We start from the raw sequence: 14,292 nt of genomic DNA on the forward strand, positions 1-14,292 counted from the left end.
CATGCAGTATAGATGGCAAGAAATAAGAATGAATGAATGAATGAATGAATGAATGAATGAATGAATGAATGAATGAATGAATGAATGAATGAATGAATGAATGAAAAATTTCATTCAGAGATCAAGGAGGGGGATGTAAAGGTGCGGTCCCTATTCCGGGACCCTCGCAGTTGCCGCTGAGGTCCGCATTCGTGTCAGGAGTGCTCTTTGGGCCTGAAGTGTAGAGCCAGGTTGGGCAGCCTTTCCCCCTTCAACATTTGTCACTGCGCTTGAGTTTTAAGGCCGATTGTTTGGGCATGTCTATACCATTAGAGACAGGCCCCCATCCTCCCCGCTGGAAAATGTCGATTGGTCGCGCCACCTTTGATAGACCTCTTTGTTACCAGCAATGGTAGGTGCATGCGCTGCGGGAGTTCGAAAGAGACGATTGGCCGAGCCTGCATCGGCTGTAATCAGAGTGAAGGTGCGTGAGTCACGGTCAAAACAGTATTTACCGTTCCGGCCACGGTAATTCATTCAGTGTCATACTACGTAATAGAAGATTCTTACCCTCTCGCCAAACCCTGCTTTGTGTGCCCTACATAAGCGCCTGCGTGGCAGCATGTTTCCCGTTCCATGGCCAAAGTAATTTCCTGAGAACTAAGTGATCTCAGTTATTTAATTGTCAAGCATTGTATTTAAAGACTTGGACGCTCTTGTTGCCCATCACTGCTGCCAGTGCCGATTCAAGCTGGAGCATACTCTCGCCAGGAGGGCTGATAACTATGCCAAGACGATGACAGCGTCAGAACTAGGTACCCCTATGCTCCTACCAGCTTCTTGATAGTATTTGAATATAGTAGTTGGAGATAAAAGTTATAAAGTCTGTACATATTAACTATGAAAGCTGTGAGAAATACAAGTCTCGTTTATAGATATCGAATGACACGAGCATTTACTGAGCGGTTCTGTTTGGCATATGGTTTGAGGAGGTGTGAGCAAAAGCACAGCTTTAGGTGATGTTTATCAGCTGGATATTTTCTAAACACGCATAGGATACAGTTTTCCACTAGCTTTTTTATCTAACCAGTTTTTTAAACTCCGCTTCAAAAAATGACTAGTTAAACAATCAATAAAAGCTATTTCCCATTCCCGTCATCGCCTTTTGAAAATCGCTTCGTTTCTTTCTTTTCTTATCTTAGTCATTCCCATGGCTACTACACCTAATCATATTTGCTCTTGAACCTCCTGTTTGCATCTTGAACATAGTTTACGGAAGTCACCGCGGGTTCCGCTATCATCCCTAAACAAATGAATGTTGACCAATGTTGTTGGCCATCTTTGGATACATTGCCTCTACGGGAGATTCCGAACCATTAATACTGAAGAGCTCTGCAGTTCAGCATATTCGCGCTAACTACACAGGCCTATGTACAATAGTTCATTTACCATTGCGGCCGTTAGCCAACTCAAGAGAATGCTGAAGGCCCCGACGTTAACTTCAGCCTGGTGCTGTACAGGCTACCAAGTGAAGAATGTCTCACAATTGTGCTGTAAACACATCAGTGTTTCTGTGCAAAGTCACAGTGCACGACGTCCAGCGGTATGTTATTGACCGTTGTGCTGCTACGTGCAAGCTAGTTTCCTCAACGGCAACGCACCTTCATAAAAAATCTGCGCATAAAAACTGTGATAAATAGACCTGCAGAATGTACAAGCCATTGCAAGTTTTGATGGGAGTTCATTGCAGCACGAATCATTTCGAAATATTTATCTGTTACTGGCATCAATTGGTGCTAATGTCCTGAATTTTTTGTAATTGATCAGCATCGACAGTGCCATTGGAAAGCCAGACTAAAGTAAAGCCATCAAACGCCCTCGTTTGACAGGATCGGCTTATAACTCCAACATTAGACACATATCTGTCGCCGTCATTCCGAGTTCCAGTGAGCCTTGAGGAATGGTACAGTTGAGAGACGAATTGTAACAGTCCTATCACGTTTTCTTTTGCAGATTGCTGCAACGGTTGTAACGTACGCTGTTATACTCGTGCGGACAAAGGACAGCACTGGTCATTCAGTGACCCAGACTTACATCAACATGACTTGAGTAACATGCTTACTCGAAAGGAAGAGCAACTACGAAGGCTGCCATGTGCATCAGAAAGTTGAGTTGCACAAAAGCGAAGAAATATACTGAAAATTATAACAGATTCCAAACAAATACCAGCGTTACACGGACGCTGGAAGAAGGAAGAGAAGTACGCGCTATGGGGAACCCTGTCGATGCCAAATTTTATTGTGCAGGAAGGAACAGTTACCACCAGATAATACGACGCATTTGTCACGGAAGATATGAAGGACGATCTGGGTGTTTCGCATTTATTTCCTTCGCCTTGATTTGATGGCTGAGCGACTATGGCGCTTGACTGCTGATTTCGAGAACACGGTTTCGATCCCGGCCGCGACGACCTCGTGTCAACGGAAACAAAACGCAAGGTGTCCGTGTAGTGTGCACTTGAAGCAACCCCAGGTGAAATTAATCCGGACAGCATCCCTCATACAGTTACGCGGAGTGTAATTTTAAACGAGATATTCTATACTACAACTAGTTAAACAAAAAACAGCGAAGCAACAGAGACAAGAGAGAAGACGGGAACAGCGCTGTCTTCTCTCTTGTCTCCGTTGTTGGGCTGCTTTTTGTATATGTACCAACTCGCTTAACTTGCCGTTTTACTGAAATATCATACCTAATTTAGGTTCACTCTCTCTTATGTTTGCCCGATGTGCATCGCATTGTCGGGCGACTTACGCTGGTTTCTTCGGAATTCATCAATGGTGAGGCATATACTTAATTGTGAACTTCTCTTTCTTCGTCCGACGTCTCCGTTTTGCGCTCTGGTTTTCCTACGGACCGCACAAGCCCAATATAACATTCTGCTGCAATAATAATGTTAATTAGCTCTAACCTTTTAGCACTATTTTATTGTCCTGTCATTGAATTGCTTGTTCTCACTCTCTTTCCTCTGTGATATCAATGGTTCAATGCTTGAATAAAACATAGATGCATTTCGGTCAAATAAAGCTCTCTAATACGCAATGCATGCTTTTTTTTTGAAAACCTGGTGGGAAAAATCGAGTCGTGACGAATGTAATTAAGCTTATTTCGCAATCCGACAGCGGGAATGAATAAAAATGGGTACTTTGGCTTCATACTGAATTTATTTCAATAAAAAGCGTCACTTTTTCCAGCAGGTCCGGGGTGCGTTCGAAAAGCACAAGCCTCACAACCCACCACAAACGGGCCAAATGAGGTAGTGCAGAATAGGGCATAACCTCGGGTCTACGCTTGGCCAGCGTCAGGACGCTTTCACCCGTCGTTTGCCGGCTCCTTAATAAAATATACATACATACATTTACAAATTATGAAACGCACTTTTTTCGCCATCTGTAATGTAAAATGTCGCTGGAATATGAATCTGATCGCTGATCTCTGTCCAGATACTGATTATGCATGCTGCCCGTTGAAAACACAACGATATCTCTTTTGGAGGTCACGGAGGTCACCGATGTTCTTGAAGCCTCGGTTCTTAATTTTTTTAGAACTAATAACCACCCTACGAATTATTCCGCACCACCTCTCCAACAGGATTTCCTACACACGGTTTTGGCAAAAGCATTTTCTGTTCCGGCAACACAGCGACTGAACCCCAAATGCTTCCGAATTGAAGAACTTGAGAGGGCGGCTTTTTTTGTTTGTTTGTAACACCAAGTTAGTACATCGAAATCTGGCGCATCCATTGCACTGGCGTCTTGTCGAGCATCATGCAAGATGCCTTATCAAATAAGCATCCTCTGCATGAGGTGAGCGGAGGAGAGAAAAAGAGGCTCATCAAGACCTATTTTACGAACCTCTGGCCGTAAATTTTCGCTATTGCTTGCTTATACGTCAGCGACTTATTTGTCTAACAATTTATGGTGCAAAACAAAAACGTAGATTACCGGACACTAAATTTGGTGGTCGCGTGATCAGGTCACATGAATGGCGTGAGGTTGTTGGTTTTTTTTTTTTTTGTGCTTTTTATGAATGATCGTTCCGGCATAAATTGATTACGTTATTATGCCACCTTGTCTAACACTCCAAAATAATTCCCTATACTTTCCTTAGTGTCGGTGACTCTATGCTGCCTTCGTATTCATCTCATAACGAGCCTCCCTTTTTCCTGTATGTATATATGAAAGCTGGAAAGTCGCTCATATGAACCCTCATAGAATATTAAATCTTCATGGTACTTATGATTGGGCACCATCTGAGTATCTTTTGAAACGTTGTAATTGTAAAAGCTGTTGTCGAGCTTAAAATTTGCGAATTTTAAAATAAAATTATGGCCTCACATGCAAGTGCACAGGCTCCCTCCTAGCGACTAACCATTTTATGGCAATCCCTATGAAATATTGATGCGGCATTGTCAGATGTAGCTTTTCAAGCCTTGTGGCTGTACAGGCTTCAGTTAGCAAAAAAGCCCCCGTCAAAACAGAAACAAAAAGACAAGAAGTACCACGAAGAAAGAAAGAATAATAATGAATTTAGAACTAAGCAACAGTTGTGAGAGTTCCCGCTTTTTGCATAGTGTTTGAATACTACCCATACTTAACACCTTCCTAATGATAGCTGTCATTTATATGCTGACGGTTTATTGAAATGCCCCCTCAAGCACTCGTGCCGTGCGGAATTTGTCCGGAAGCTTGCTCTCCCTATTAAGTGTTCTACGACCAGACATTGCAGCCAGGATGTACGCTTTCCCATACACAACATTTAGAATCGTGACAGTTATCATACAATAGCATTTTTTTCTCCAATTCCCCATTTCATTCACAGAACGTAGGCAATATTTTATGCATTTTCTAGCGATTCCGTAACTGCGCGTGAAGCCCTCACCATTGAAACCTCCCGCCTCCCTCTACCCTACCCCTTACCGGAGGGGATGCGGGGAGAAGAGTATACTCGTGCCATGTTCTCTTCCAGCCCAAAACCGACAAGAGTTAACGGAGAAGACCGCTGCATTTGTAAGAATAAAGTCCCTACAGTAGAAGCACATTTTCTAACCATATACATGATTGCCCACTCTAAATGGGCGCCGTGCACCATACATTCAGCTAGTTCCGTTCTAAGCGCAAAGCCGTTATTTGTATCTGGTGGACCTCCTGAGTATGTCGAATTTTTCCACCAGGAAAAGCATCATTTATCGGCGACCAATATCGACTCTTTATTAAGGCCAAAGTCTTTCTAGGCTTATGCTCTGCGGAACTGACGGCAACAAATATTCGCACGAACTGATAGCTAAGCAAAACAATCGTCTCCACTGCGAAGCTAACCACTATTCCACTGATCCCCAGCCATTATTATTATTATTATTATTATTATTATTATTATTATTATTATTATTATTATTATTATTATTATTATTATTATTATTATTATTATTATTATTATTATTATTATTATTATTATTATTGCATGAGAAGACTTCCAAGTGAGAAACCGATCGTAATTATCATTAGCTACAGTGACTCAGGATAATGGTAGGAATGACAATGACGTTAGTGAAAACTGTGCTGGAAAGTGGCTTTCGCCCTTTCCACTGTTAAACCGGACTAAGCGCTGTCCTGTAGTTTAGTTTTTTCCCTCCTGACTTACCCTCGTGAAGCCTATAAGAGGAAAGGAGTGCGTGAGATTTGGATTAAATGGCGGAGTACTATAGGCTCCCGTGATCCACGTAAAAAATAAAAGAAACTGGTAGTGCGCCCTGGTTAACTTGCCGTATTAGCAAGTCGTGACGAAAGTGTATAAATATTCTGTTTTATAGAAGGTTGCGTAACTTATTAGAATGAGAGCGAGAAGATGGCTATACAGTATGAAAGAGCACTGAACACTGAGCACTGAACGCAGGCTCGGCATGCGAACAGAGCCCCCCCCCCCCCTTTCACCCTAGTTCAATACTCTTCCAAACATACTAGAATGAGGGATTATATAAAGATATAAAAGATATAGACCACTTCCAGTTGATGTTATCAGCCCCGCAGCGGCGGCGCAGTTCCCAAAGATGCAGGATCGAATCCCGGCCGAGACTACAGCTATTCAATGCAGGAGAAAAGCATGGCGCCTATGTGCTGTGCGATGTGAGTGCACGTTAAAGAATCGCCAGTGCTCGAAATTTTCGGAACCCTTCATATGGCTTTCCTCATGGCCTGAGTCGTTTGTGACGTATAAACCCCATAAACCAGGATAACTAATGTTATCATCAGCCAAATAAAGTCGAAATAGAAAGAAAACAACTTCTGACGTCTTCCAAATACCTAGTGTTGTGTCAGCTACAACCTCCCTATGAGTCTCCCATAATGAGTTGCCGATCTCATTTCCTGCCGCGCCTTGGTAAGATTATCTCATTTTAGAATCCGCTCTCTCCCGTTCAAGAATTGTTGCTTACTTGTAGTGTATATGTTTTCCCGAGTTTAAAGCGGCCACGTTGAAGGCCCCAACCTGAAGAAATTACGGTGGTAGACCTGACGACGTGAGTATGCTGATGGTTTTTCAAGGCTGCCAGGCATCGAACGGTTGACGCCTATGCCTTCTTATAATGTGTAACGCGGCAACGTTAAAGGCCTCGTTTTCCGGAAAATCCGGCGTCGGCGTTGTCGGCGTCATGAGTCACCAGCGTGTGCCTCTGGCCGCTGGTAGGCTGCAGGTGACAAAGCAGTGCATATGTCGGTGTGACGTCACGAGACCACATGACATAGTAGCTGGAGCTTCCAGCTCAGGCTGCTCCGTGGAGATGCGATGATGGGATGAAAATCGAACCAGGGAACATTGGGTCTCGAGAGATACACGCAGGCACAATACGTGTGGCTTGATTAAAGTGGCATTTATATACGTGTCCATTGGTCTCTCACATAATACTTACGACTGCATGCTGTTGAGAATGTGTTAGATAATATAAGCACAAATTAAGGGATTAGTAATTGAGCGAGTTGCGAAGAACACATGTACAGGGTCATCTACTTCCAACTATAACACGGTCACTGCTTTCAAATCAACACTGCGTCCAACACGGATGCATTTAGAAGCAAATCGATGCAAAGCCAGAGGGACCCGAAGGTGGCGCCTCATGTGGCTGCTACTTAGGTTTACTTCGTGGCCTTATCGGACTAAAGGATGCTTGAAAGCAGAGACAATGTTATACCTAGAAGTGGGCGACCCTGCAAATGTACTCGGACGAGGATTCACAATGGCAGTCGCAGATGGAAGCCATTAACGCTGTAGCGTCCCACTCTTAACTGCCGAGCTAAAGCCTCCCCCTGCACTTACTTTGCACACATATAAGTGCACAAAGGCCATAAGGGCGATAAGATAGCTTACATTTTTATGCACTAATTGACAGAACATCAGACCTTACTTAATTGGGATGGCAGCAGAATAATGCACGAACAAAAGATAAACAAAAACATGGCAAACATTTAAGGTAATCTTAAGGGTATCACGCGATAATGTTAAAGAGGCCCTACGGCCGCATGAGTCCTCATTTTCCTGACACACCGGTAATGCCGGCACCACATTTTCTGCCATGCGTACACCTTAAAGGCTGTCGCTTTAAAATCCCTCCTCCTACTCGCTACGGTGGCGACAGGCAACAAAATATCAGGGCTTAGCTACTACCCCGGCGGTTTACTTCAGAGTGAGTGATATACTACACACTGAACCCGACGATACAGTAGTATCGCGGGGGACGTCATTCTCTTTGACCTCAATCTACCGTCTATCTCTATGCTGCACATAATCGTGGAAAAAGTAGCGGCTCAAATTCGCTAATTCCCAGGCGGCTACCACGAAAAACTTTTTTCTTGGCTTGCTTGTGGAACCATACCCGGGCATAGCAAGAGCTTTTATATTAAACGCCACACAAATTACTCATGCATAGTCATGAGTGACACTGTGCCTGGCAAGCAGCAAACGGCTCCATGCGCGGCCGGCGTCCACGTGTGGTTCCCCTCCCACCGGCACGTGACCGACTGAGAAAGGGCTGCCACTGACAATAGGTACGTTCTCAGGCAGCAGAGCTCACTTCCAAGTGCGTAATTTGAGCGCCGTGGACAGCGCGTTCCGCCCCCTTGAAAGAGAAAAGACAAAGAAGACGAAAAGCACCGGACTCTCGAATACTATGAATTCAGTGGAAGGTGTTGTCAATCGCGTGACGCCAGCTGCGGTCGCCTCGAGGACGACCTCGGGTGAGGCCTCGCCACCACAACGAACGGCAGCCGATGACAGAGGCGTCGCGAGTGGCGGCGATGACAGAACCTCCCCGCAGGTTCTCCAGCGGGACCTGTTCCATGCGCTGGATCGAAAGAAGAGCGCAGCACTGATCGTCTGCCTCGTGATCATGGGCGTCGTGGGGGCCATACTAGTTGTCTACGCCACTCAGCGCACCATTTACAGCCGCATCGAGGAGGTACTATAGCGAACGTGCATAGATAACTTAACAGGCCTCTCCAATCACGATCGTTTACTCTCCGGGTGAACACGCGAATGGGCAAATGCTCTGTGTGAAGTGCAGTTTTGCCCGTCATGACCACGCACCGAAGCTAATGTGCGCATGCTCAGAGTAATCTGAAGATGGTGTTTTATATGGTTAATTCCATCTCGATGCTTTGCTGGATCGGACGTATTGGTTCTCCAAAGAGAGATGCAACGCGCGCCTGTCTTCACCCAGAGTGTACGACCCTGTACAGCTAACTGCCGACGGAACGCACACAGTTGGTAATGGTCCGGGGCAGATTCTTACTCTTACCTAGAAGGAGAGCTGGGGACACTGCACTTCAACCACCATAGGCGCGCTAATAATTATGGGCCGGTGAGCTACTTGCTGCGGGACAGTCGCATTTCGTCGGGAACACAGAGCGGCGTTACTTAAGTGTCTCCTCCTGCTCCTCATTATCATCATCTCGAGGCACGAACGTAAAAAGCGAACGCCTTAGTAGCGAAGGCGCAAAGGCAGACGAACGCAATAAAAGGTTTCTGGCACTACAAAACTTCCTAAAATAATTGAGCAACTCTGTTCAATTTCAAACCCCCCCCCCCCCCTTTTTTTTTTAACCGTGCTGATTAGGGGCGAAATATTGGTATTTGTGCTGCTCAAAACTAAGCAAATATGAGAGAAAGCCATCGCTTATTTTGGACAACTTTTACTAACACGCTTTTTCGCTCGTTGTTTGCAATTGATAGTCGCAATATTGAATGTTGGGACGTTTTTAATTGTAAAACAACGTTTATTTTTGCATTATTTTTGGTCAAAAGTTGTATTTCTCCACACGGTAGCTCACCGCGCCATGATGCTTTGGGCGCCCATGGTGGCTGAAGTGGTAGTCAGGAAGCTCCAAGCAAACTCCCATAGATGGCGGCACTGCTTTCACTTTAGGTATAAGTAAGAAAATCTATGGATCCGGGGAGTTGTGTCATGACCGCTTTCATCGGGGAAGCACGTACGGACAAAAGTTGGTGCCCGGCTCGTAGTCGACTATGTGAGCGGAAGTTGATCAGATTTGTAGTGTCACACTGCCAAGTTTCTTCTTTGGCCAACTTAGCCCGTAATACTCATTTTTGTACATTACGAGAGGCAAGGTGAAACTTACCTTCACAAACTGAACCGTAGTTTAGGCCAAAACGTTTTTATAGAGTGGCTGGCGTTCTTTGTTTGCGTTTTGCGAGTGTAGCGCTGTGCAAAGGCTCAGGCCTAGGTGTCTAAGGAATCTTTTATGGCGAAAACCACATGACGTTGGCATTCGCGCTCTCGCCTCAGAAATGCTGCACTTAGCAATATGGCGGCAAAAACTGGTTTGGCACAGTACCGGAAGAGGTCCTCCCCCGATGACCATCTATGTTTCTTCTGTTTCGTACACGCCTGTCTCCGTGTTTCTTCCCTTTCGTATACCCCTGCTGCGGTCCTACAATTCCCGTTGATCTCCTATCTCTTATCCACGTGTAACTGTCTGCCTCTTTACGCCACCTCGTTCCTCTCCTAGGGCTCACTCCGTCACTCTAAGAGGACGATAGGTATAGAGTAGTCCATTTCAAGAGAGAACATGCAAGCGCGTGGGCGCTCTTTTCTGGACACCTCTGTGCCCAACCGTGCGGCGCGTCAAAGCGAAGCAGCAGGAAATGCGAGGCGGCACTGCCAGGTTCATATGCGCCTGCGCCAAGTTCTTTTTGGATGTTCGACTGTGTCTGACGCAATAGCCTCCGAAGGGCACTACCACTGTCTCGCGTGTTCACCCTAAGAGTGCCTGACCCTCTATCTGGGCCCCTCATTGCATACCCCACCAAGTTCATGTTGTAGCTGCAGATATAGGAACGAGGTCGAACTCACCAACAGGCCATGAATGCCGACGACCACCGTGCATAGAGGTCACACTGTAATTCTCATCTCCTCGGCATATGGCAGCACCGGCGCGTGCGGCAGTACATCCGCGAGGTGCTGGGCGAGCCGGGCGAAGGCCGGTACCCGGGTGCACCCATCCCGCGGGCGCCGTTCATCTTCTCCTGTCAGACGGACCAATGCACTAAGGAAGGCAAACACCTACGTCGAAACGTGGCCTGGAGCCTGGACCCATGCAGGTATGTACTGCGGCTTAGCATTTGGAGATGTGTAGATGACAACGATCATTTATTTCATGTTGAGGTGCCCAGTTCGTTTTTTTTTTTCTACGGGAAATCTGAAAATATTTTGCCCTTTCTAGCACGCCTAACTATGTTATTGTAAACAACACGTGTGCATCCTGCATCATGTAGTGTTCCCACACTTAACGCTCCTGTAACGCGTCAGTAAGGCCATCCAAAGAGGAGAGACGGGTGGATTTGCTCCAAATATAACGCCTTCGCCTTCACTTGATTGAGCTGCTATGGAAGGCCATAAGTCTATCGCGGCTGTTTTCTCCCACGCTAACAAGCCCTGGGAGACACTGAAAGAAAAAACCTCTCCGTTAGAGCATCCTACGGCCTTAGACGACACACTTTTGCATTGTCAACTCCATGCAGCCACCATTCGTCGGATTTTTAGCCGTACATGGATCACTGGTCTTATAAGAATCACTCGTCCTGACGAGCAGACACATCAGCTCGTTATTTCTCAGCAGCCCCTACAGCCTATGACATAACACAGTGAAGCACGACGACATACGTGGGTCGCTTGTTTCTCTGCGATCCGTCCTTGTGTGCTACTATAATGATGGCGCACTGCAAATTGGCCTGACATCTCATCTTATTCACATAAGCTAATCCGCAAGGTATCTCCACGGGAGCCAATGAATCCATTCTCAAGCTGATTGATGATGCACAAGGGAGTGTGGTCATAAAGACCATCAAGCTGCACTACACACGTGCACAACCTCAACCAGCCAACATTGCGTACTCTGTGGCATCCGTCCCTCGCGATCTCATAGACTCACGTATACCGGAGAATTCACTTCACTCCTAAACCGTGCTAGGCTGTACCTATAGCAACTTGTGCAGCAGTACCACTCTACTAACTGGCCCTTCCTTCTGCACCTACATGCATGGAACAGCTACTCTTGTCTTTCCCCGTCGCTCTCATCTCAACTATCCTAGCCTTCTCCTCCCATCTAGGTCACGTGGCTGGCGCTCCCAACGCAGAAATGAGGAGAGCCGCGGTACGGCTTGCCATCGGAACCGTAAGCGTCTAAATTAAGGCAGTTAAAAAACGTGTTTTCTTTCTCGTCTTCCTCTCCTTTACCTTGCTTCAATCCCGCGCACCTCTCCCATGGAACGCTCTAGATAACCTACCTTCATACATGTGGACGAAAGTATGGCTATGTTTTCCTTTTTTCCGTCTTTCTTTCGCTGCCTTTTTCGCAGCTTCTATCATAACTCGGTTGAACTGTCCACCAAAACGTAAGACAGAGCTTGTATATTTCATAGAAAACTGCATTCCATCATCCTCGCTAGGCGGTGACGTAATTACATGAATGCTGCAGTACATGGGCATGCATACTCTACGCTTATAATGCGCTTCGTTGCTGTTGAGCTGTTCGCCTGAGCTGTCTGAGGTGACCCTTTTCAGTGCATCCAAATAGATCAATAAGCAGAATCGAAAACTCTCCCGTTTTTGTCGTGCACGCCACCAATATAGTGGCCCCCAATATAGTGGCCCCCTCGACGTCGTTATATACGGAAGTCACGTGTTGCTTTGCCTCGTAAACGCGTGCTGAAAATTTTGGCCCTCGACTGCGCAGCTACTATACATAAAGGTGTTGCGGAACCACTACAAGGCAAGCCTGTTGGGATTGTTCCGCTTCCAGTTGCCAGTGCATTCGTATAGTTTATCCCGAATTGCGCGATGCACCTCGTCCAGAGAGCATGCAAATCGTCGACCATCAGCAGCCCAATGTTGATTGACTTCTGATGCGTGTCCTCGGTCCTATCAATCCTTGATGCAGGGACTTTCATGAGTATGCGTGCAGCGGTGACGCAAGGCGACCTTCGCTCAGGGAGGACGCACTCCGACACTTCCTGGTCGAGGTGCGCTCGGTTTTGGGCAAGTGGGGACAGTTCCAGTGGGCACGGAGGCCACCAATGCACAACAAAGTGAGTTGCTTGTTTATCGCACTGGACAGCGCGCATTCGTTTTAGAAAGGGATAACAGAAGTCGCTGTTTGTTTCTACTCGGAAGCCATTCCGGTACAGTGAACTAGAATAATTCAGGGGTGTCTGCAGTGCGTAGGGGCATGATGCTTTCCGATGTACTCACAAGCGCAGGTGGGGGTACTAAACAAGCAATTATATGGCTTTGAAATGTACCCCCCCCCCCCCCCCCGGATGCCTTATACGGGCGTGGCATGTCCGTGCTTTAGTTTTCTTTCTGTCTCATTCTCCTTCACCCCGCCGGGGTGGTGCAGTGGTTACGGCGCTCGACTACTGTTCCCAAGGACGCGGGATCGAATCCCGGCCTCGGCGGCAGCTTTTCGATGGAGGCGAAAAGCAAGGCGCCCGTGTGCTGTGCGATGTCAGTGCACGTTAAAGAACCCCAGGTGGTCGAAATTTCCGGAGTCCTCCACTACGGCGTCTCTCATAGCCTGAGTTGCCTTGGGACGTTAAACCCCACAAACCAAACCAAACCAAACCATTCTCCTTCGTCCCTTTAAACTTCCGCTCACCGCGGGATGCTGGACGCCTGCATTATAGAGATGCAGTTATGACGCCTTTCCTCCCTTGCCCGCTTAACAGTCATCCTGGAAACCTGGCAGGACTTCGTAATACCTGCATGCATAATGCGCTCTCTATCTAGCTATACCTGCTCAGGATAGCTTTGATGTCACAGTTGGCCGGTAATTTCTTTTTTCTTCAGTGAATGGGTATATATATACGCCGATTATTACTATTATCTTCTTGCCTTTCTTTGACATCTTCCGTTTATGCTATGTACCACGTGTGACACGAGTCTCAGATTGTGAACGATTTCTATAGCCGACCACTGTCAAAATAAGACGGTGCACTTCCTTTAGGTTAGGCAGTTTACGTTAGGTAGCGAAGCACTGGAAGTAGTAGGCGAATATGTCTGCTTAAGACAGGAGGAACCGCAGATCCGGATCATGAAAAGGAAATAACAAGAAGAATAAGATTGGGATGGAACGCATTTGGCAAGCACTCGCAGATTATGACTAGCAGCTTACCGGTATCGCTAAAGAGGAAAGTATATAACAGTTGCATCTTACCTGTACTCACCTATGGCGCTGAAACGTGGAGGCTAACCAAGAGAGTTCTACTTAAGTTGGGGACAACCCAGAGGGCTATGGAACGAAAAATGATAGGGGTAACATTAGGAAGCGTGCAGAGTGGGTCAGAGATATAACTCTAGTTACCGACATTCTAGTGGAAATTAAGAAGAAGAAATGGACATGGGCAGGACATGTAGTGCGAAAAGAGGATAACCGATGGTCGCTTAGGGTAACAAACTGGATTCCAAGGGAAGGAAAGCGTAGCAGAGGGCGGCAGAAAGTTAGGTGGGCGGATGAGGTTAAGAAGTTCGCAGGGGCCAAGTGGATGCAGCTAGCACAGAACCGGATTAATTGGAGAAATATGGGAGAGCCCTTCGCTACAGTGAACTAGAATATTCTAGTTCACTGTGCCATCGCCCTGCAGTGGGTATAGTCAGGCTGGTGATGATGATGATGACTGTACACAGCCATTTAAAGTTCCTCTTAGCCGGCTATAAAATGGTCATCCGAGTGACAATGCCTTGAATTTCTT

The 14,292-nt window shown here is 46.4% G+C and overlaps 1 protein-coding gene across 1 annotated transcript in view; it reads left to right on the forward strand.

Moving 5' to 3' along the window:
- Window positions 1-8,194: 8,194 nt before the first annotated feature.
- Window positions 8,195-14,292, forward strand: part of LOC146172816 (neprilysin-1-like) — a 36,503-nt gene continuing 30,405 nt past the window's right edge. Inside the window, exons 1-3 of the mRNA XM_084584403.1 lie at window positions 8,195-8,482; window positions 10,472-10,644; window positions 12,483-12,630. Of these exons, the coding sequence (XP_084440529.1) occupies window positions 8,195-8,482; window positions 10,472-10,644; window positions 12,483-12,630 (609 nt within the window). The remainder of the gene's footprint in view (window positions 8,483-10,471; window positions 10,645-12,482; window positions 12,631-14,292) is intronic.

This window comes from Amblyomma maculatum, chromosome 11 (genome assembly GCF_055883805.1).
Source record: "Amblyomma maculatum isolate TAMU_Amacu chromosome 11, ASM5588380v1, whole genome shotgun sequence".
NCBI classification, from domain to species: Eukaryota; Metazoa; Arthropoda; class Arachnida; order Ixodida; family Ixodidae; genus Amblyomma; species Amblyomma maculatum.